The 23,876-nt window shown below is 41.1% G+C and overlaps 1 protein-coding gene across 4 annotated transcripts in view; it reads left to right on the forward strand.

Moving 5' to 3' along the window:
• Positions 1–1,185: 1,185 nt before the first annotated feature.
• Positions 1,186–23,876, forward strand: part of POGZ (pogo transposable element derived with ZNF domain) — a 37,847-nt gene continuing 15,156 nt past the window's right edge. For 3 of the 4 annotated variants that reach the window (XM_062597576.1, XM_062597577.1, XM_062597578.1), the window contains exons 1-3: positions 1,186–1,599; positions 12,464–12,588; positions 23,468–23,643. In XM_062597576.1, coding sequence (XP_062453560.1) covers positions 12,465–12,588; positions 23,468–23,643 — 300 coding nt within the window. In that variant the 5' untranslated portion in view covers positions 1,186–1,599; position 12,464. Of the gene's footprint in view, positions 1,600–12,463; positions 12,589–18,631; positions 18,663–23,467; positions 23,644–23,876 lie in introns of those variants that run through there. The other variant, XM_062597579.1, reaches the window with a different exon arrangement.

The following is a 23,876-nucleotide window of genomic DNA, read 5'->3' on the forward strand; positions in this document are numbered from 1 at the left end:
CAGGACACTTACATGGCACCGATCCAGTACGGTACTTAAGCAAATGCATAATTTTAAGCATTTATATAGTTGCTTTGGTTATATTTGGATTGTTGACATACTTAAAGTTAGGTATGGGTTTAAGTATCCACTTGAGCAAGGCCTTTACGTCCGTGCGGACAGCTCCTAAGGTTGGTCTGCATCGCCGCGTCTACACGCCTCAGTTCTGACTTTCATGCAATCTCTACAGAAGCTGTGGAGAAGTTTATCTGATTTAAACCTGTGTCTCTCCCTTGACGCTGTCACCGAAGGATGGAATCAGCGCCAATGCTGATGAATTTATGAGTTTCAGAGAAGGGCTATGACACTCTTCAACGCTACTTTCTATCAAAAAGGCCTCAAAAGGTTTGGACCCTGGACATCTCTCCAACTACTGAAGGTTCTGCAGAAGGTCGTTCTGAGCCACAGCCACTGCCGTGCTGCACAGTCGAATCCCACCGGCCACCGAACGCGTTACCGTTCACGGCCGAGGGGTTTCAGCCCTGCAACCGCATCGACAGTTCTCCCCAAGACGGCGCCTAAGCTGGCTGGACTCTGGGCCACACTGGTAACCGCCAAACCACCACCGTCCACTGATGGGCAAGAGACTTCCATAATTACAGCATCAACCACCCGGTCCCCACCGCAGGGCCGGCCAAAGGCCGCCAACGACGGACACGGCACGGAAGGCGCGGGCGCTCGAGGGGGAAGCCGGACCCCCGCTACGGGAGGAGGGGGGCGGCCTCAGGCGGGCCGGCCTGCGCCCGCCGCGGGGCACCGAGGCGAGGCGTCGCCGGCGGGGCAGGGCAGGGCAGGGCAGGGCACGCCACGCTGGACTCGGGGCAGAGCCTCGGCACGGGGGAGGCCGCGCGTCGAGGCGCCGCGATGGCGGCGGCGGCGCCTCCCCTGGAACCGTTGGAGGGAGGGTTGGGGGGGGGGGGGCGGCGGCGCCCCCTCAGCGGCCGCCGCCGAGGCGCGAGCGCGGGGAGGGAACGGGGGGGGGGGCGCGAGCCCGCCCCGCCGCTTCTGCGCCTCACACAAACTTCGCCAGGGCCACGCTAGGGTGCGCCGGCCGCCCGGTGACGTCACCCCGCCGCGCGCCAATCCGCCCGCCACCGCGGAGCCCAAGAGGAAATGACGTCACCATATCCCTCCGCCGGCCAGGTCCCCTTTTTGTGTGTGTATATGTGTGTGTGTGTGTGAGTGTGTGTGTGAGTGTGTGTGTGTGTCTGTGGGTGCCTTCTTGTGTGTATCAGCCCGCGGGGTCTTTTTTTTTCTTCTTCCCCCTTCTGACGGAGCGGGAGGGGGCTGAAAAGCGGTGAGCCGCCCCCTTCGGAAAGAAAAGAATATATATATATATATATATATATACAAGAGAGAAAATAATCCTCCTCCTCAGCATCATCCTAACGGAGGCTCCCGTGGGGAGGGGGGCTGGGAAGCTCATGCCACCTGCCCTCCCCTGCCGGTCGCTTCGCCCTGAAAGCGGTGCCGAGCGGGGGGGCGTGTGTGTGTCACTTTAAGAGCGTGTGCGAGCAGCCTCGGCTGAGGAGGAGGAGGCGAAGGCAGCAAGAGAGGAAGGTGAGTTGGCACCAGTCCGTTAGGCGGCGGGGGGGGGGGGGCAGCGGGCCCTGCCGGGCTGCGGGGGAGTGGGGGGGGGGGGGGGGCGGGGGGGGGCGGCGGGAGGGGGCCGCGCGCGCGCGCGGGTGGCGGTTGGTGACCGTTGGAACCGGTTCGAACCGCCCGGGTCTGGGGGAGAAGGGGGGGGGGAGGTTGCTTGGGGGGGGGGGGGCGGCGGCGGCCGGGGCCGGCGCGCGCCGTACACAAAGCGGCCGCGAGACGCTGGCGGCGGGGAGGAGGGAGCGCGAGCGCCGCGGCGGCGGGCGGGAGGGAGGGCTCGGGGCTCCCGAGGCGGGGGACGGGGAGGAGCCGCGGCGGCGGCGGCTCCCGCTGGGCGGCGGAATGCCGCCGCTCGCCCGCACGGGCTGGGGGGAGGCGGAGTGATCTGCGCCTCCCCCCCCCCTGTTGGGGAGGGGGGGGGGAGGGGGGGAGGCGGTGAAGCGGCCCTAGCAGCTCCCTCCGCTCCCCCCACCCCACCCGCTCCCTGCAAACAAAACCCCACGGCGCCGAGCGGTGCCCTCCCCAGGCTCGGGCAGGGCTGCCATCCTCCCCCCCCACCCCGGGGAGGGGATATCTGCGTCTTCCCTGACTTACCTCCCCCCCTCCTCTTTTCCCATGGCTGGTGCTGGGTGGGCGGCCATGTTGGGCACAGGGATTATTTTTCTCCCTCTTTCTTAGCAGCCACAATAAAACTGAGGATGGATTTTGCTCTCCTCCTCTGGAGAGACGTCCTTTCTGCCCTTCTTAAGGAAAGTTAACAGTGAGGATAGTCTCTGTCCACTCCTTTGTAGGGTGAGAGAACCCTATTTTGGCCTGGTTGCCTGTTCTCTGCCTTCAGAGAGTGATTCTCCCACTCCCCCTTACATTCTTGACTGAAGCTGGGGGTATTTGTCTGTCTAATAACTCTCTCTACAGCAAGTGACTGCTTAGGAACAGGGGCTGCTTGACTTGCCACCCACCTGTCCCTTCAATGTCCTCTTTACTCTCCTTGGGACAAGACAGGTGCCACCGCACGGGTGTTGGACCCCCTTCCCACATGCATGTCTTCTTTAGACTGTTAGTTACTTCTTCCCCTTGTCCCTGGTGGAAAAGGCTCTTACCAGGCACGTCAGCTTCTAAGTATGTAGAGAAGGGAAGTATTTTTTGGTTTTGTTTTGTTTTGTTTTGATGTTAGACTGTGGGCCCTTGTACTGTGCTTGTTTGCTGTCCCCGTGCTGTTATACCGAAAAGAAATCTTGGATTTGTTGCTGCTCTTGGCCAGCAGTTTTTTGCTGGTCAGTGGTATGCCTCGATCTGCCTGCTTGCCCGGCCTGTTGCTTGACTGTAGTGTCACAGTTTAGTGTGCTAGGTCAGGGGGTCAGTTTAGTGAGCTCCTCCTCTCCCTTTTGAGAAAGATTTGGTTCACTGAAAGACTGTATGGAAAACACCCCATAGTTGCTTCCTTAGGCTACAGGTATTAAAAATCAGATATTTCTTGTCATCAGTGCATTTCTTTTTGCCTAGCCCTTACCATGGTCCTGTTCTTCCTAGTACCTGGGAAACCTAGATTGCTGTCATTAGAGCATTCTTGCTTCTTCCCCTTGTCTAGGCTGTGACATAAAGCATGTGTGGAGATGTGGGAAAGGCATGAATCCTGCTGCCCAACACCCTTGCAGAAAACATGTAACACATACAACACACACAGCTTTATTTTTATTAATTTGGCAGCAGTTGCAGCTGTCACCAAGACATGCCAATGGGGCACAAGTGAGTGATTGGAAGTGAGGGTAGAGGAAGGGGGAATCTGTTGCTTCTTTTAGGAAATACTTTGCAAAGATATACGAATTATGTATCATTCGTTCCCTAGACCCCACTGTATACAGTCTTAGTGGCTTGAGGTTGTTACAGATGTTTAATTTTATCTTTGAATGTAAGGTCTAGCTTACTGCATACACATCTTTTTTATACTGCAGAATTATTAGCATACATAAGATTGTCCAGTGGATCTATCCATCCAGAGAACTTCCTCTCCCTTGCTACTTTAAGCTCTAGCTGTGGATAGGGTTCTGCAAATGTTACTTATGGTTGGTCTTCTGTTTATGGATATACATGGTTACATTGTTAGTATGCATGATACCCCCACAGCTGCTTAGATACTGTCACATAAGCTACTCCTGTGTCCAGATTGAAATCAGTAGAGTGCTATATAGTGTCTGCTCACAAAAGAGCCATGGCACAAGCATTGCTACAGGTACACTCTTGAACTCTGGAAACCCAAACTTGCAGCTTATGGGTAGTTCTAGGTTCACAGAAAATGCCAAAGGGTTAAGCCAGTCTGTAGAGACAAATATCAGAAAGCAGTATGTTTTTTTTATTGTTCTGCAGTTCAAACTTTACAGTAGATTATAATCATGATAATTAGGAGTGTAATAATAATACATTTTAATTAGTAGGCATTGCACACTTCAAAGCCTTTAATAAGGCATATAAGGCTTCAGAAGATGGTATCCATAGAAAGTTTAATATGCCTTTTAAAATAATTTCAGTAGCTAGCATAGTCAAGTCAACCACATCAGTCAACAAAAATAAATTTATCTTGGCCTGAAGGATGTAACTGTTCATCTCTGGCATTCAGCTTGCACAGTTCTTCTCACCTGGTCTCTTCTGTCAGAGGTGTTGCTGATGATGAATAGCCATATAAACACTAATGAAATCATCATCCAGTATGTATTTTCATCTCTTAGATTATATCAATTTTAGACTGTGCCAGTTGTCATTAAAGCCACTGAAGAGCATTACCCATTTTTTTCAAAGAAGGGATTGCAGCATGTCTTGGCAGCAGCAACCTTCATTGTAGGATTAATTTGCATTCATCTGTAACGTAACCTCATCAGGCTTCTTAGTTCTTAAAAAGTTAAGGTAGCTTCCTTGCCTTTAAGTGCATATAATCAAAAGTAAGCGAGAAAATAAGAAACAAGATGGCAATTCTGTTGATCACAAAAGGAAGACATAATAGAGAGAAGTTAGCGTTCTGAAGATTTTGGACAAGAGATGATTTATGTATTAATTTCTCTCTTAAAAAGTATAGCAAAACATCTCCTTAAGCTTGTTTGTCTTTTAAAAAGAAAATCTCAGTTTTATTTTTTAATTTTTCTGGTCTATACTTGGGGAGGGAATGGGAGATGATTTCTAGCAGGTGGGCAAGAAAATGTAAGGGTCAATTAATTCTTAACACAGATTATTCACACTGATGTTTCCCCTTAGTGAATTTTGGGAAAAGGATTGATAGCTTGGTAGCATTATGACCACACTACAATGAAATCTTCAATAGCTAATCTGGACTGGATCAGGAAAATAGATTTTCCACAACTTATTTCTACCTTCTTGTTGCAGCATAGGGCAGCTGCATTCTCTATGGTTGAATGGAGTCAGTAGAACGCACTTTGTGTTGAGTGTATTTCCCCCTTCCTCTATAATCCCCAACTCACAATATTTTCTGTCTAGAAGCTGTTGCAAAGATTCCTTGTGCCTCTGTACTGCAAAGGACTTGTATTTTGTTCTCTGACTTCTTTGTGCCAACTCTGTCTGAAATTGGTATAAAGCATTGGTGAATAATGTTTGTCAACTTTAGTGGAAGCTTTATATGAGGAGTCACTCTGGTGCTAAAATTACAATTAGTCAGCTACAGACTTTTGGAAACGTAAGTCCCGTCTTTAAAGTGAGTGTTCATAAATGGCATTCTTGGCGTAGCTTTATACCTTCACCTTTCATTTTGTCTTTCATGACTAATAGTCAACTGTAAGCAGGTCCCCCATGGAGTCGGTTGGGGCTTTTGTCTTTTAAAAAATACTATCGTGTTAATGTGATGTGCTAATACTTAGACTAAGGCTAACTGCATGCTTCCTTGTTTTTACATTGCAAATTCCCGTGATGTATATTTTTTCTTTTTGAAGCTGTATTTGTGAATAAAGCTTTAATTTAAATTAGGATTTGTGAAGGATTGGTGGTATCTGTTGAACAGAATGACTTAATTTGCAACTTGGTAAGTGTGTGATGGAGCATAAATGTTTTTGTATCTTGAGTTCATACCTATATATAAAAAAGCAATATAACTAACTATAGGCTAGGGAGCCTGAGGTAGGAGTCAAGGTTCCTGGGTCCTTCACTGCTCTGAAAGCTTTCTGTATTTGATCTGAGCAAGACACTTAGGTTATTCCTTCTGTTTTTCCATTAGTGAAGTGGCGATATTCATACCTCTGCAGGTAGCATGGTGTGGTAGGAAGAAAGTTGTGAAATTCTGGGATAACAGTCTCTATCCTTCTTTTTTTTTTTTTTTTTTTTTTTTGTCTTTAAACAAAATTCATCTTTTTATCTATCAAGTCACCTGCATAATGGAGTACATACTTATTTCTGACCTGCTATTATGTCCTTAAGACTGATTGTGTTGCAGATGATTTTACCCAGTAGGCAGAAATTGGGCCACCAGCAGTTCCCTGACAAGTACTGATTTATTTATATTTTTTTAATTAAAGTGAAGCTTAAACAACAAGAATAGCACATCCCATCATGTGAATTTTGAAGAACACTATGAACGACTCATTAATCTGAAGTCCCTTTTAAAGAGAAGTGTATGTGTATATAAGCACACACAGCATATGTATGTCATAACTTGTTTGCTTTGTGTCAAATAATATCAAGCTGTGAATGAAACCGTAAATATATAACCACACATCTTTTCGAGATCACTTCAATAACGCACAGCTGCCTTACTCTGCAGCTGTCATGTAAAAGCTGCTATCCACAGGTGCTTTAGATAATAGAAAACATTTGGGACTTGGTTCTCTGTGCTTATATTGCTGTAAGTCAGTGAATTTATCGTGTTAAAATTTGCATTATGAAAACTGAGTCCTTTGCTTGCCACCTTGTTTGGGTGGGGAACTTGGATTAAGTATGTATTTTGTTTATTGGCATGTTTTTGAGGATTGGAAGTACCAGTGATGCCAGAGTAAAATGTTTTGTCCTTTCTAGCTGTTTAGTTATTTTCTCTTGAGGCAATAATGGTGATCTGTAGGAAGTGTATCTGCCTAACTATATTAAAGTTGTTCATTGGTAAATAAATACAATTGGATTTTGGATTTTAGATCAGATTCCAGATTTCAGTTGAAATTATAAAGGAGTCAGGTGTGGTTTTTTTGCAGTGATGCATAGGGGGAAAGAAAAAGATTTCTCCATTTCTCATGATTAGTTGATCTGTCTAGTTGTATGCAGCCCCCCCCCCAACAACTTTGATGTTGAATTTTCCCCCAGTAAAGGTAATCACTTTTATCAGAACGTGTTATCAAATGGCCAGCCTTTTAATACAAGAGTTTAATAACTGTTGACTTCCCCCCCCCCCGTGCATAACAAAGAGCATGAAGCCCATCAGCTGACAAAAAATAAAAGGTCTCTATCTTGCAGTTGTGCCAGTTATCTGTGTATAGCTAAAATATATTGGCTCATTCCTTGAAGGTCTTCTCCCATTTACAGCTAGAGGAGGGGAGAAAACACCTTTCAATCTGAAAGGCTTTATTTCTTGTGGTATATCTAGAACAGTTTGTAATTTTGAGGGAATCTTTTGGCATCTATATTTTCAACCAAGCATCTGCCAACGATGTGCTGAAAAGCTGACTGTAGAGTATTTATCATTGGGATTAATCATTTTATTGAGCAAAGGCTTCTTACATACAAAAATATTCAAGATCAAAGCTTTGAAAAACAAAGCTGTTACATTATGGAAGAGAGAAGACATTTTGTTAGTTCAGTTGATATGAACAGATGAAATACTATGCGCATAATGTAAGTTAGTGTCAAAAGAAGCTTGTAACTACAGTCTCTTTAGCATTTCTGTCTTTGCGTCTCTTGAATAATTATGAGATGTTGAATAATATATTTTTACAATGTGAGCAAAGACTTCCTCTGTAGTTTTAGCCTTCCTACATAGACATATGTGTATGCTTTAATTAATAGATCAGGTTATTTATCCTATCTATTTATAGGCTGTCCATCACTATAGTATTAAGGCACTGTTACAACAGTAACTATTTGTCCAGAATCATATTACTTCATGCCAAAGAAGTAAGTGTCACGATTCTTTGCCAGCTAAGAGAAGCTTTGTCCTAGAAGCTTTACATAGATTTCTTTTTTTCTGGATGTTTCTGTGAGGGATGACTATTGGAAAGCAGGAATATGTAGTTATTGATTGGTTCTGATGGTCATCCTTTCAAGATCTTCATCTAAACTTCTTTTTTTTTTAATAAGGTCATGTAATTGTGAAAAAAAAGCTTGTACTAACAGTCAGAGAAAATAATATTTAAGGCTCTGTTTTTTTTTCTTTTCCCTGCTAAGCAGATCTCTAGCATGAACCTATATTTCAGAGCATTATTTCTTGTTGGAATCTATTGTCATTTCATCTTTTTTTTGGGGGGGGGGGGAGGACAGGAGGATGTTTGAGTTTGTGTTAATTAAGTGAATGAGGGCTGGGCATCTTGAGTTTTGTTTTTGACTAAGCACCCACTTCTAGTAGAATCTTGGGCAAGTCATTTAATTTCACTGAACTCAATTTCCTGCCTTTAAGGTGAGGTTAATAACATTTTAAACATACCACAGGTTCTAGGTAAATAAATAAGCTAGTAATGTCTTTGAAGTATACAGGTAATATGGAATGAGTGCTGTGAAAAATGTGTTTTTTAAGAAACAAAATTAGCGACATATCTCAGGAAAATAATTCATAAAGGTGCTCCTTCGCCATCTAAGTGATGATGGTGGCGGTTTCTCATTCATAGCTTTTTGCTTAGCTTAGAAAGCACTGGTCTAATTCACTTTAATAGAGTATTGAACCTAATGTAATACGCTTGGTTAATTATATATTAGAATAATTCGTGGGGGGTTTGTATACTAATATAATTATATTTGAATAAGAGACTTGACTTTTTTCTAAATCAGTCAGCTATTTCCTCCCCTCCTCCCCCCCCCCCCACAACTGGTGGCAAGGAATTTTCCTTACTAAAGAGAGCAGTTTTAGGCAGTGTTTGTGTGAAAAATTCAATGGACATACTTAAACAATTATTGCTTTATACAGTATTCATGAGCAGGAGTTTGGATGTTCGGTTGGGATATTTTGACCTAAGTGTTACATTCATTAGTAATGTTTTAAGGATTCAGAAAGATGAAGAATTAACTGTTACAAGTATTTAACTTGTCTTTACTAGTGTAAACCTCAGTGACAACAACTTAAGTATACCCTGCTATTTTGTAGTAACGCCGTTTTGTAGTAATATCCAGTAATACCAATTCAGTTCATGAATGTACACAATCCTATAGAAAAATGGAGTCAGAAGGCTATTCCAAGAGGTTATTTAATCCATGATGCCTCTGCAATATTAAATGTACCATTTCTTATAAGTCTGTGTGTTTTCAGAGGCATTCAGAGGTAGAAATTCCATTTCCCATTTTCCTGAGAAGTCTATTGCAGTTCTTTATTCCTAAAAGCTTTTTTTTTTTGTCTAACATGGAATCTTCTGTTCTTCAATTTGAGCCCTTTATTTCTTGTTTCCATTACAGATCTGCAGAACAGATCATTTCCTTCTGCTTTGCAGCAGTCTTATGTATCTGAAGATGATTATTATGCTTCAGTAATCTCTTCTGTAGATTAAACAACATCAGGTCATTCCATCTTTTCTTGAAGATCACATTTTCTAGACCTGATTATTTTTGTAGCTCTCTTCTGGACTCTCTGCTTGGTCAGTGTCTGTCTTAGTGTTATACTTGAGGCAGTGTTACGGCAGTGAAAACATCTTCTCATCATTTAAAATGAGGAACCATTAAATGTTCCTTTGTTTGCGGACAACTCAGTAGTGGATGCCAAAGACCAACATGACAAGCTGGAGCTGTTACTGGCCTGCATGTCACTTAGTTGTTTTTTTTTTTTCCCCAACTCATAATGAGTGCTGTGAAAGGGTGATAAGAGCAAAGCAAAGACAGCCATGGAGATGTGCTTGTACCCCTCAATAGAATAGCAGAGCAGAGAGCTAGGGAGACAGCTGGAAGAAGGAAGGTCATCTAAAAACCCTGAAAAGGAGTACTTTGGAGGTTAAAAGTTGGCTGAAAAGGACTTGGAGCACTGAGTAAAGAAATCATCTTTGTTGTACCCTCGTTCAGAGAAACAGGATTCTTTATACTTTCCTTGTGAATTAACAGGATTGCAGCAGAGAGATTTCTCTACAAAGTGTTTCTCCTGCTAGCTGAAGGAGCCCACAAGTACACTCAACATGAGCAACCTATTCAGATCCAAAGGGAAGAAAAAAAAAGGGGGGGAGAGAGAGTAGAAAAGCTGGTTTTGATAGGAGTAAGTTATTTGAGAGTTGGGTTGGGCCTTAGGTGTGTGTTGTGTTTTTGTTTTGATTTTCAAATAGACCTTTAAGGGAAGGGCGAATCCAGTTCCATGGAGATCCAAGTGAAATTGTACATGAATGTTTTCAAGGCAGAATCTTAAGTGATACAGTGAGGCATGGGGATAGCTATATTAAACGTGTATTTCAAACTGTTAGTATGTGAATAGATGCAAACCAGTTCAGTAAGAAAGAACTATTGCTTTATATCTTGAGAGAAGTTCAGAGGTTCATGCGGTACTAGGCATTTGGAGTTGCATGCAGAATCAGATGAATGACCTTTGCTATTTTATTGATAAGAATGCTGAGGAAAGTGGGGAATTGAGGAAGGTCGGCTGTTGCACGTAAGTGGTGTGATGGGCTTCCTTTAAGTACCATTCTTTACATTATTCTCAAAACAAATATTTATATGTTTCAAAATCATAATTGGAAAGTGAGAATTATGTGTATTTGTATAATCAAGCATAAATGTGAAATGAGTATTTGTTAGTAAAATATAATGCTACTATGGCATAACAGTGTAAGTTCTGCAAATCCTTTATAGCCAAACAAAGCATGGAAAAATGGCAGTGTAAGAGAGTGTTTCTGAAGGGAGCACGAAAAACTGCAAATGTTGCTTAAAAAAATTACTAGCAATTTTTGGATTTAGCAAATAGTAACAAGTATTTAGGATTCTTGCTCTTTTTAAACTTTCCTGGCTAAGGCAGTTAGTTTAGATCAGCATTTGAATTTTGTTTTAGCTTATATTGGATTGGAGAAAATTCATTATGAGCATGGCTTTGTGTTTTCCAGGTATTGTGACACAACAGCGAAATGAAAACTAAAGGTTGCATTTGCACAAAGTGGCAGCATGCAATCTTAGCAGCTACTCTTGTAAATCCAGCTTTAGACTGAATTACAAACTGAAGTTTATAGCAGGCTCAGCTTCTGTTTGGCCAGAATTATGATTCTGTTAGGATAAGAAGGGTAGACACATCTTAATGATGTAAAATGTGTAATTTAATTGCTCTGTGGTTACTTAATCCAGTTCACATTTTATAACTATCTGTATTTAAGTTTTTCAACAGTTTAATGTTATTCTATGTTTAAGCCCTCTGGTCAGCACTGTGGCTATTGAAAACACAGATTGTCTGAAAATGAGTTGGATTATTTTCTTGCTTGTCCTTTATTTTAAGCTGTTTATTTTGGCTAGTTTCTCAGAGCATTTCTCATCAAATTTTGTGGCTGTCAAATGGTAGTAGAGATGACAGAATGTAATCCCAACAGTCTCTTCTGCCACCAAAACTCAATCAGAAGGAACAAAATCCCTCCTAGATATGTTAATTCCTATTCACTTAGAATACAGAACTTGTTCAGCTCTCAGTCCTTTATAGTGATTCTGTAGTAGTTGGAAAGAATGATTCTTTTTTGCTGTAACCCATGTGGGGAATGAGGAAATTCAGATTTTGTGGTGTCGTATTATAATCCCTAGTTTCTTTAAAAGAAACGTTGAAGTTTTGGAACTACTGGTGTTAATTTAAAAACTCCTAAGTGTATTATTAAGGAGAATTAAAATTTTGCATAAACATCATTTAGAATTGAAGTTTAGAAACAGCTAAATTCCATTTAAATGAAACAGTACAAAACTAGTTCTGTAAGAAGGCTTCTCTCAGTTTACTTGGCTTGATGGCTTGAGAGTTATCCAAGTGTGATTGGAAATGTGTGCTTATTGATTAAGTATCAGTAATATTAATGAAAGCAGCTTTTTGGAGACCTTTGATAATTCTCCTACCCTCTAGGAAGAGGTGTCTTGTAGGACACTTGACACTAGAGAAAATTGTTCATTATTGCAGGGCTATAGAAACATACAGGACACGAAATATATGTGAATTTAGGTGGAGGAGGAGTCTGAGCTTAGCCAAGGACTGCCTGCACGTTTGCTTGCATGTTTTTTACTCGATTAAGCTTGAATATTCAATCTCTGTTTGTCCTATGCATGTTGGCAGTAGTCCTAGAATATTCTAAACCAAAGTTTGAGCAAAAATACAATTCTTCCTTCTTTCAGCCTGATTTTATTTATTTAGAGGTAATGGGTTATGGGGCAGTGATGTCTGATTTCAGGTTGTTAGGTTTGGCTTTATCAGGAGAGGCATAAAGACTGAAATTTAAGGCAAAAAACAAGGGTTTGCAGGAGGGAACTTCACAGATTTCTTTCTGAAAAGGAAACACAACTGATTAAATTAGAATGTGGATTCAGCTGTATAACCTGAGGAATAAATAGGAACTGGAAAATACACAGCTCAAATTTTTTCTTTGGAATATTGGGAAATACAAACATCGTAGGTAGTGCTGGCGTTAGAATTATTTTTATAATGAGAGTTTTGTTGCCTGACAAAGCATATTTTTTTCCAAAAAAGGTTTTTCTTCTCTTCCTTTTACAGGATGGCGGATACAGACCTTTTTATGGAATGTGAGGAGGAGGAGCTGGAACCATGGCAGAAAATCAGTGATGTGATTGAAGATTCTGTTGTTGAGGACTATAACTCAGTTGATAAAACTGCTACAGGTAATTAAGTGTTTTAGTCTAGAAATACTCAAGTTATTGGTGTTATATTTAAGGGAAACTGTGGTGATTGCTTATATAGCCTATCCAGTAAGTAATCTTATTTGAAATAACAACAAGAAAAACCCTGTTAATGAATAATTTAACAAATTTTGATCTGTGTATTTGTAAACAGAGCTTTTCTGTGTGCTGGGAAGAGGTGATATTGTGGTAGGCTAGCTGTCCTGCGAACAAGTAGTCTGGGAGGTGGGAAATAGAGCTCTTTCTCTGTATGTGAGAAGTAAGGTTTTCATAGGTGTTAGAAAGGATGTCCTATTGAAAAAGGAGGAGGGAACTTTGGTTAACAGGTACTTGTGTTATATAACCAAAGTAGTAGTTCCTGAGAAATGCAGAATTTATAATGCACTTAAAAATAGCATAATGCTTTTTGTTTTACAAAGTACTTATAAACCTATGATTTGGTGTAATGAGTTTTAGCTGATGTTTTTGGCAGTTTTCCACAAATGAAAAGATGCACAACTTTGATGTTCAGAGTTTGTATTTAATGTGCAGATCAGTGTATCTTATCCACTGGCTTCTATGAGAAATTTGGATTCAAAAGGAATTAATTCATAGATCGTAGGAGTTTTGTTTTTCAGATAATATTTAATTATTCCATGTGTAATAGAACCTGTAACTAATTAAGGACATAAAAATGGTATTTTCTGTCTTGGTTTCGGTTGGTATCAACATAATGAATTAGGCCATTGGGCATATACCGATGTTATACAAATAAAAATTTCAGCATGAGCATTTAAAATTCAGGAGTAATGAAACATAATTGTAATCGGAAAAAATTTCATTCAGTATCCCTTTGATTATTCCCAAGTACTTGAGTCTAATGTGTGGAAGAAAGAATTCTTATCCTAGTTACTTGTGTGGGTGAAGTATACTGGCGTGTTTAATAAAACAGGCTTTTGTTTAGCCATTTGAATTGCTTTTTTTTGGCTATTTGGTCAAGATCATGCAAAGCGTCAGCTTAATATATGGAATAGAGAAGGAGCTATGTCTCCTTGTAGGCCCAAGGATAACGCCAGTGATTCAATGTCTTGCATTTCTGACAGCGGCAGTCCTAAATTTTAATCCCTGTGTAAAGTGCTCCAGAAGTGGTTTTGGTAGTCAGTGTTTTTAACTTCTTAGCAATAGCTGTTCTGCACATCTTGTGGTAAACAAAGAGTGTTTGTGGAAGTATTCAACATTTGGGGCTTTAAAAAGGTAGTTGACAACTGGAAGTGAATAGAATTTGCCTGTTTCTGCTTAGGGAAAGATACACTTCTGCTGTTGCCATGTGCTTCCTCTTGCTCTTCCTACCAGAAGAAGGTTAGAAAGAGTTTGATTTGATAAATCAGTAGAGATGCCAAGGTTGAAGGCTATTAGTAAGGAGAAAGAGATTCATTCATAGATGAGTTGGAATGGGCATAAAACCAACAGTGATCTCATTAGATGAGTTGGTTAGTTGAGAGTTAGTTGAATATCCTGTCTTGCTTGGGCTGCTGTTTGGTTATAAAATACAGGCCTAAGGAAGCTGAATGTGACTGTGGACTGTTGCCTGAAGTTAAATTTTTTATTTAGTGTGATCGTATGGCCTATAGCCAAACAGCATGTTGTTATGGTGTCTCTGCAAACAAATTGTGCTTGCTCTCTCTATCTTTCTGTAAACACGATTGTGCAATTCCTTTCTGGCTGTTTCAGTGAGTCTGCCGCCCGTTTCTGCCCCTCTGTCGGTTGTTGCCCGTGTGTCGATAGGTGGTGATCTCTCTACAGCCATGTTGGTCAGTAGCAGCGTGGCTCAAAATAGTGGCAGTGCTAAGAAGACACTAGTGATGCTATTTGTGAGCAGCAGTGGTAAGCAAAAGCACCTTCAGTATTCAGAATGTACCATTCATATACCATTTTTAAGTAATTTGACCAGAAGCGCAAGTAATGAGATGGGTTCTTTTTACATTATTTGAAATGATACATTTGTGGGAAATATCTTAAAAATATCTTCAACTCCAAGGGTATTGTGGATATCACTATGTAATACACCTGTGATGAATATTTAATAGTTTTCCTAATAAAAGTAAACTGAGATGTTGTAAATCAATTACAGTCAACTAATAAAGGCTTTGTGATATCAATGTGCTAATTAGATTAACAGTTAAAAAAGCAAAATGAGCATGGCTATTTAAATAGCGATATATTTTTCAGTAAAATATTTTGATACTCTTCTGGCAGGTTCAAATAGGTCTTTTTAGGAGCTGCTATCCAAATGTTTCTCAGATCCCCTTGAAACCAGTGGGAATCATACAGGAATCTAATGTCTAGGCATTTGTCACATCTTAAGTTTGAAAGGATTGCGTAGAATCACAACAGTATAACAATTTTTTTTATTTGTTCCTTTCTATTTATTTATTTTTGGCTATCTTAAAAATAAGAGTCATGGTAAGTTCTTACCTTGGGAATCAGGGCTGCAGCATCTGATTTGAAAAAGGAAGTGAGGAAGGTTAGAAGAAAAGACAAAAACAGATCACGATGCGGTATTGCATGCTGGGATCTCTGTCTGCCCCACGGTGCAGTTCTGTGTACTGGAGCATCTTAGAGTTTGCAGAATTTCACAGGCAATGTTTTGTCAGAAAACTATACTTAGATTACTGAAAAATTCTGAAAAGCTCAGAGGTGCGCATCAATATCCTTTGGAAGACAGGCGGGAGGGAAATGACCTTTACAGCCTCAAAACAAAATTGCTTTTGAGATGCACAGAATTTATGACTTCACAGCTTGGTCAGTTCTGTTAGTATTGTTGAAGCAAAGCATTCAACGTTAGTTTAGGTTGTGTATTACAGTATGAGCTTGCTGATGGGGTGGTATTTGTGCTTTTTGTGTCCACTGGAGTGGAGAAGAAATCTCCATAGGCATTAGGAACATGCCATTGGTGGTGTTAGATATTCCTGGTTGTTTCCACATGGCTTTTCTCTTTAATCTAGTGATAGACATTAAGTGATTTGGGATAGATTCTTTAAGTGGGAAAGAAAAACGCAATAGAAACGTGCCTATTAGTGCGTATCTCTGGAGCACTTTAATTTTTATGGTGGAGTAAATTCTCCTTGTGATTACATTGATGCAGCGGAGGGTAGCTTGGCTCATTAACTTTAGGACCAATATGAATAAAACTCTCCAGCCTACAGCATGGCCCTTTGTTTTGGAGAAGTTGTGTTTGTTAAGCCACTGTCATCTCGTACAACATGACTTTGACTTGCAGGGGAATCCTTTTTGGCTTGTTGCCGGTGAGGATTTTGAGTGGCAAAGTGCCACAGGGACATCTGTCACCTCTTCAGTCCCTGCAGGCTTTGCTGGCCCAGTAACTGAGGGTCAAATCCCAGTTTAAGTTGTGACTATGTAGAACGCTCACGAAATGAGCCATGTCTGGAGTCATCCCAGCTTTCAGCAATCTGTTTTTTTATGCTTGTGGCTGTCATCTTGCATTTTGTTTTACATTAATTAAAAAGACTTCCAAGTTAGGGCTGAAAAAGACCCAATAAATCTATCTGTCTCTCGGTGTAGGGTTTTGTTTTTTGTTTTGCTTTTTCCCTCTAGGATATAATTTGCCATGTGTAAGCCTGCAGGCCTAAAATTTATCCTTTCCTTAAACAACAGCATCCATGTTGGTAAATATCTAACCTTAAAGCTATTTGACTGTACATTAACAAACCATGAGCCAAGATTTCTCATGTGGGGTGTTGTACTACTTAACACTGAAATAATGCAGAACACCAGCACTGAATGAATGAATGAATGAATGTTGAATGAACAGAGCAGAAGAGCATAGTGGACTGGATTTAAATGAACCTGCATCCAAAAATCAAGAAATAGAATTTCAGAGCTAAAGATGGAAATATCTTCTAGCTTATCCCTTTTCCTTTTTTTTCCTACTGAAACTGAATTGTTCCCTGCAGTTTAGTTTTAAAATGTCTCAAATTACTGGGACATAAAATGAAAAATTACTGAAAGGTAAATGTATTTGGAGTGATGTTTGGCCTAATTTTTTCTTCTTAATTTTCTTAGATTGCTTTTAGCTATACCTGTGTCGTACTCAAAGAAGTTCTGTCTTACGGGTTGTGTATACCTGCATAGCTAGCTGGTTATAATATATGTTTGTCCATTTCAACAGTGTCCTATTATCCAGAAAGAGGCTGTTAAGGACAAGAAAATGAGATAGGTGCCACACTGCACATCAGCCTGGTGACTTGTGTTTAATAATTCCACCATCAGATAAAAATATAACTTTGATTCTGTGATAACTTACATTCCTGCAATTCTTTTTGCCACAATAATCAGAAGGCACTTTTTGTGCTGAAAACATAGAAATTATACAAGGAAATATGACATATCCATTTCATATGCCGCAAAAACCTAACAGTGTATTGTTAAGTCAGTTCAGCATGGCAAATAAGAAGATTTTGTCCAGTTTAAATTACTGTCTTGAGTCGATGTGACAGGATGCTTGCAATGGATGCCTGTTCTGTATACTGCCCTGGGACCCCTCTTTCCCCAAAACTCCATATAACATTTGGTATTATTTTTCTCTCTTACGCTTGTTGGGAAAATTATGTATGTTTGTTTGCACTGAGTTCAGCTAGCCTCTCATCTAGGCAGTAGTGTTAGAAGCAGAAGCTTCTCTTAGTTTTGCTCCCTGTGCCTACTGTGCCTTGGATATGTCCCAGAGTGGTGTTGTACCTGTTGCACTTTCTGAAGAGGATTCAGAGTGTGTGGAAGCCATCTAAAGTTGCTTCTTATACAGCTGATGAAAGGCACTTCAGATACCTAGAAGTGTCTGTCACTAGGCCTCAGTAATGCATTTTCTTCTCTGAAAATGCCCTGGTAAACTGACTCTGCTTTGTACCTGAATCACCTGCCATTAAAGCATTAAAGATGTGTCCCTACATTGCTCCTTTTTGTTGATCAGCAGCCAGTACTGGTTGCTGCTGATGAGGACCATGAGTCTGAGACCAAAGTCGCTGAACAAGTGAGTCATCCCAGGCTTACTGTCTACACTCTGTAAGCCTGAGGAAGCCTCTGTTGATGCTCAGTTATTGAATTCAAAGTCCAAATGTATGGTAATCTTAAATCATGGCATGCTGACATTGGTCCTAGCTGTTTATCACTGATTCTGGTGTTCATTGAATCAGCAATGGGAGCCTTGGCACTGATGGCCTCTGTAGCAATAGCCTGGTACATTTTACGTTGAGGTTTCTGTCTCAGCACCTCTGTTGTTTACACTGCAGAGTAATTTACTGATGAGCCTAGCACTAGCGTTCTTTTCTTGGAAGGTTCAGCTGTGAAGTTCAGATCATCCACATGGAGGTTTCTGCAGTGTCAGGTTAAAGAAGTTTGGCCAGTTGATCTTTTGTGTGAACAGACAGGCCACATCTGATGAGAGTGGCATCTCCTTTAGAGGAGAGAGTCTTTGCTATGCTTAGTTGAGAGAGAGGATAAGGAAACTGCTCTTCTACATGTCTACATTCTCCCTTCCTGGTAGCATACTGGAAGTCAAGGAGAAGTTCAAGAAGTGTAGGAAGAGGCCTAGGATTCACAAGGATCACTTTGTCCAGGACTAAATGTGCAGGCGTGCTTCAGGAAGCTTACTTCATCAGCTGGCATTTAGGTCTAAATCGCACTCCTCAAAGAAGCAAATTAAGCAGTTTCCAGCAAGCTACTTGGAAAAGTCATACACTTGGAGAGGCAGGAGGAGAAGAGAGAAGAACATAATTTGTTCTTTCCCAGCAGCTGATTTGTGCCATGGTCTCCTCATTCTCCCTAGATGAAATAGTGAATCTATGCACATCTGTCTTGGCTGGTGAGTTTAAAGTGTTCCAGGACCTGTGGAAACCTTACAAAACTCCTTGGAAACAATCTAAGAGAAGTACTGTATGCTGTTGGACATGCTACACCAGAAGACTTATCAATCTCGCTAATGAAAGTCTACCAAAGCCTGAAAAAAAAAAATGGCATACAGCTGTATCCACCCTGGCCACATTGAAAAGAACCTGCAGTTTCTGGTAAGGAATTAAAGTATTTATATATACTTCCGCTATTGTGTTGTCTAGTAATGATAGCATTTCAGGAGAGATCAACATGGCAGGGACCTACCAAGCTCACACTGAGAGAAAAGAATCAAAAATCATTGGACTGATGTGACCAGAAGATCTTTGTCAGCTAGTCTCTACTTTAAAGTGGACTTAAACCCAATGTCATCTTTTGTTTGTTAAGCTGGTGCAAGTTCTCCCAGCTGATTTGTAAAGGAGTGCCAGAAGGTGTTGGAAAGCTGACTGTCACGCTCCACTTGAGGCTGCACGGTGGCCTCTGTATTAACCACGAGGTCATCGTAGCTTCAATCTTCAGGATTTCTCATGGAAGTAAAATGGACAATGAAAGACCTCTAATTTGCAACCACAGACTTTCAGCGTTTGGCAAGATCTCCATTCCTTGAAAGATTTTGGGATGACTGTGTGCTTCTTGTCAGCCAGATAACACCCTGGTGCCACTGTGGAGGAGAAAATGTTCTGCTCATGCCCTGGATTTGGGCCTTCATCAGATACTGGGTGGGATGTAAATATTCAGAACATGATACAACTGTCCAAAGTCTTTTTTTTCCTTCTTTCTTTTTTCCCCTTTTTTTCAACTGCTCTATCTCTACTCTTCGATAATCATCTTTTTATTTTCAGGAATATTGTGAAGGTATTACATCTGTGAATTTTAAAGATTGCAAGTTCAGTCAATTTGTCTCTAGTTTCTGCTCACCCCTTCCATCCTTTTCCTGTCCCTCTTCAGAGACCTTTATAAGACTGCAAAGGCAAAAAGCATGTCATCTTTTCCATCTGGGAAACTGGAGGAGGCATGCTCAGAGTTCAGGCATAGCGGAGTTTGTGTTCATTATTTTTGATCCTAAAGAAGAAAATGATCCAGGGTAGGTTGTCAGCCTCTATGACATCTCAACATTTACATCCTCTGCCTCAATTTGAGGTTATGCTTGCTGATGGATATTTTTTTTTTCATGCTCTGAAAGTGGGAACTAATGTATCCTTTTTCCACCAGTTCCCTTGCTAAGGAACTTGAAAAACTAGGCAAGGTGCAGTATGGGCCAAGCAGTTGTGTTGCTTGGATATGAACCTTTTGATGTATTCTTCACCCTACTGTTTTGGCCTGTATTACCTTCATGAAAATACTTGGATCTCATTCCCTGAGGATTGCCAGTCAGGCAGCATCCAGACCGTCTGTGTTTTGTAGCCCTGAAATAATCTGGATATTCTATCAGTTTCGTGTCATACCATACCACAGGTTTACAGTGGGAAGATTCCTGTGGAGCTTCTCTTATCTTTTTTTTTTTCTCTCTGCTAATTTGGAAATCCTTTTTCTTCAAGACACTGATTATTATTAGTAGCGGGATTGAGGAATTTATTTTTTTTCTTTATGCTTCCCTGAGCCACATGCAATTTAATCCTTCTGGTCTTGTGTTTAACAAGTCATACATGCTCTGAAAAAAAACCTCAGAAAATAACGTGAACAAAACATCACAGAGACCTAGTGGTTCTTGTAAGATAAGTAGCTGTTGTAACCTAGCTGGTTTTGATGATCGCACCAGTTAATTCTTCTTGCATGAACGGTATAGTGGGATTGGTAGTGTCTGTGTGTAGTCAGGATTCTGTTTTTCTCAGCACAGACCTCTCCATGCTGCTTAAGTAATGATTTGAAGAAGGCCTTTCAGGGACTTATTAACACAAGTGCATGAAATGCTTTTTTGGGGGGGGCGCTGATGATGGCGGCCTTTTGTTGGAGAATTTGTATTGATATGCTTACTACATAACCATAATTTGATCCCTCTTGTGTACATATAAGTCTTTATGTGATCATACACTGTTTTTTCCACAGGACCTCTGCCTCATTCAGTGCGTAGGATCAGTGTGGCTGACCGAATGGGTAGCTATTCAAAACTTCTAATCTTCCACACTCACTGTGTGGCGCTGGGCCTTTTTTATTGCACACTATTAATACCTAGATGTGGTATTATAATTCCTTGTGAGATTTTCTGTGACATTCTTCACCATAGTTCAAGCAGTGTGTAAACATAAATACATGAGTGAGCTTAACTTTGTGAGGAAGAGTGGTGTGGAGGAAGAAGGAATTGAAAACAGATGAAGTATCCTGCTCATTTTTGGAGCTCAATTTGAAATGTTCGTAGTCTCATTTCCACCCCTCATGGTGCTTAAAAGAAAGAACACATTTCACGTGTCAGTCACTTGCTGTTGTCAGCTTCTAGCTTTTTTTAGACCAGGCCCATGTCATCTGTAGTAGGCATTTGGGAAATGAAGATGTAGTAACTCCTAGTGGAAAAAAATAAAATTTTGGGTAAATTGCTCAGTAGGAAGCACAAGGGAAAAGATTCTCCCCCCACCCCCACCCCGCATGCTAGTCAACAACCTTAAGTACAAAATCACTCCTCTCTTCCATTGTCTCTTGGTTCCTCTGCTACGTGCTTCCTGTCATTTACAATGCAAGAGTTGGACAGGTGCAGACATCTCCTAATTTTCTACATAGCTTTGATCTGTTCCCAACCATCCTGCATTCTGTGCACTGAGGTGAGGATTCGGTGGAAAAATATGGTGCATGATCAAGGAATTAATTGTTGTTGGAGAGTGTATGACAACTGCAATAAGCAGCCTTTATAGTTGCTTCTTACCTTGATCCACAGCATGGTCTTGAGTTGACGTGGTGACTGATAGCAGAGGTTTGTGGCCATTCTTCAGTGGACTGGCTGCTGAAGAGGAATGAGGTGTGAGGTGGAGGGTGTCCTGCTGAGCTTTGCTAGTGTTTGCTGGTGGTAGTGTTTTGGTGGTGGTAGACCACTTTGCCCCGTCTTTGACTAGCATATTTCTTCAGTCTCCTCCTGTCATTTTCTCTCTTCTCTTTTCCTTTTAATTCCTACCCTATCTCTTGAGTGTCAGCAAATGGCAGTAGATGAGAAATTCTTCTGAATTTTGTTTTAGTGCTACATTAGCCCCCAGGTTGCCAGAAGCAATTGGGCAATATTCCTGGGTTTGTTTCCTCACTCTGTGCAAATATTGCAAATCTGCTTTGGTTGGCAAGTAAGAACCTGTGGAACTTGAGCACATTTGGGACAAATGGGATGTTGACTGAAGGACACAGCCAACCTTTAGTAAGTCTCTGCTGCATTGATGAAAACTAAGATAATCAGAGGCTGGTTAGAGTGATCAGATTATTTGGATTTTTATGGGGGCAACCACAGATACTCTTCTGATAGTCATGAAAACCCCTTGGGCAACTGCCTACTCTCTGATCCAACACAAAAGTTCTAGAGGTTCTAGAACTTACAAGGAAAATCTTATAAGATGAAAAAAAAAGTACTAGAAAAAGTAAAGCTTGCTTTTTTTATTTTGATAACAATAGTAGGCTACAATTCTGCAGCCTACTACCAAAAAATCATTCTGGCAGATCTCCAATCATGTAAAACTTAATCCAAGCAGTTGGCAATTTACAAAATCATAGGATACCTTTTAGACTGCAAGTGAAAAGCTTTAGGTAACTTTAACAGTAGTCATGGGGTACTTCAAGTTGAGGAGTTAATATGTCACAAAACAATGTGCAACTGAAGATGGCATCTTATAACAGAAGTGTTAGGCAGTTGTATCTGTAAGCAGTGGGTCCATAATAGAAGCATACTATGAAAATCCATCTGGATTTGACAGTTGGTGACATCAGTGTTAGGACTCTGTAGATATGTCAGCACAATTGCAAGAAGTGTCGTTACTACTGCTTAGTGTAAGGCAAGTTATTGTCAAACAAGCAAATAATAAAAGCTCTTAGTATAAAGTACTAGTAAGATGTTTTAAACTAAGAGATTTTACTTCTGAGTGAAGCCAGGCAGGAGCACCTGCACGGTTGGTTAGCAGATCTTAGCTGTGGTAACTTGATAAGCTGCAGTAACCTACTTGCTTGCAGTTATGTGAACAACTCTCAGACCAAAGGAATGATGTTGAAATAATTCATATATTGTGCAATATCAAGGATGTTGACTTTAGCAGTTATGAGGTACTGTCTCCTCCCCATCTTAACTTTTGGGTTTTAAGCTGGACCTTTCACACTTGGTTCAAGAGAGCAAGCACTTTGAACCATTGTAAGACATTCTTGTGGCACAGACTGAACATCGTGACTTCAAAATGGTTCATGTTTTCAATCCTTTTTTCCTTCATGTGTTGAAGTTTGCCTGGCATTTCATGAAGGTTCAGTCCCATAGTCCTCTTTCTGTCAGAGAATGTTAAGGATAACTTTTAAGTTACCTCCTGGTTTCTGGTTAATTGAGGCCTTCAGCAGACTGTGATGTCCCCAACTGCCTGGTAGTGCTATTCAGAAACTTTGACAGTGTTGCTCCACCTCTGGTACACATCCTGCACTGGGGCTTGTAGTGGTTCAGCATAAATTTTCCCAGTGTCTACCAGCAGGTGAATTTTCACTTTATAATTAATGAGACTAGGAAGAATATATTTAATGTTTTTAGCAGCTGCAGATGTGTTCAGTGGGCATGCAGCAGCAGGAATAGTCAAGCTTTGTGGTTGCTCAAAGCTAAAGAATTTGAACACCTAGTTTCTAGGCAGCTTTGAAAATCCTAGTGTAAATATGAATAATAAAATAGTGCATAGAAAGGTTGGATATTATCAAAAATGCATTTCTAAAGCATGCTTTGGATAAGTCGATGAAATTCTGAAGACTAAAATTGTCAGCTGAGTGTGTGAGAAGCACGAATTTTTACTTGACAAATATGACTGTTATATTTCTGTGCTTCTTCCAGCTGGCAATCCACTTGTTCAGCAAGGTGGACAGCCGCTAATCCTTACCCAGAACCCAGCCTCAGGTCTGGGCACAATGGTAACCCAGCCAGTGTTAAGGCCTGTACAGGTCATGCAGAATGCCAATCATGTTACGAATTCTCCAGTGACCAGCCAGCCGATCTTCATAACAACCCAGGTGAGTGTCCTTGCAGTCCCCACTTCTGTGCATGGGAATCCCTGAGAAGAGAGATCTGGTGTAAGAAGACAATTCTCTCTTTAGAAGTAGTCAGATGCCTGTTTTTGTTTCTCTTGTGCACCTTGGTGGATGTTACACTTGAGCTGAAGTCTGCTTGTTCCACACCTCAGTAGGTCTTGTGGAGCTAGCACAGGTCTGATAGGACTTCATGCTGTCTCTTGCTTGTAGCACCC

Source organism: Rhea pennata, chromosome 31, assembly GCF_028389875.1.
Source record: "Rhea pennata isolate bPtePen1 chromosome 31, bPtePen1.pri, whole genome shotgun sequence".
Classification (NCBI taxonomy): Eukaryota; Metazoa; Chordata; class Aves; order Rheiformes; family Rheidae; genus Rhea; species Rhea pennata.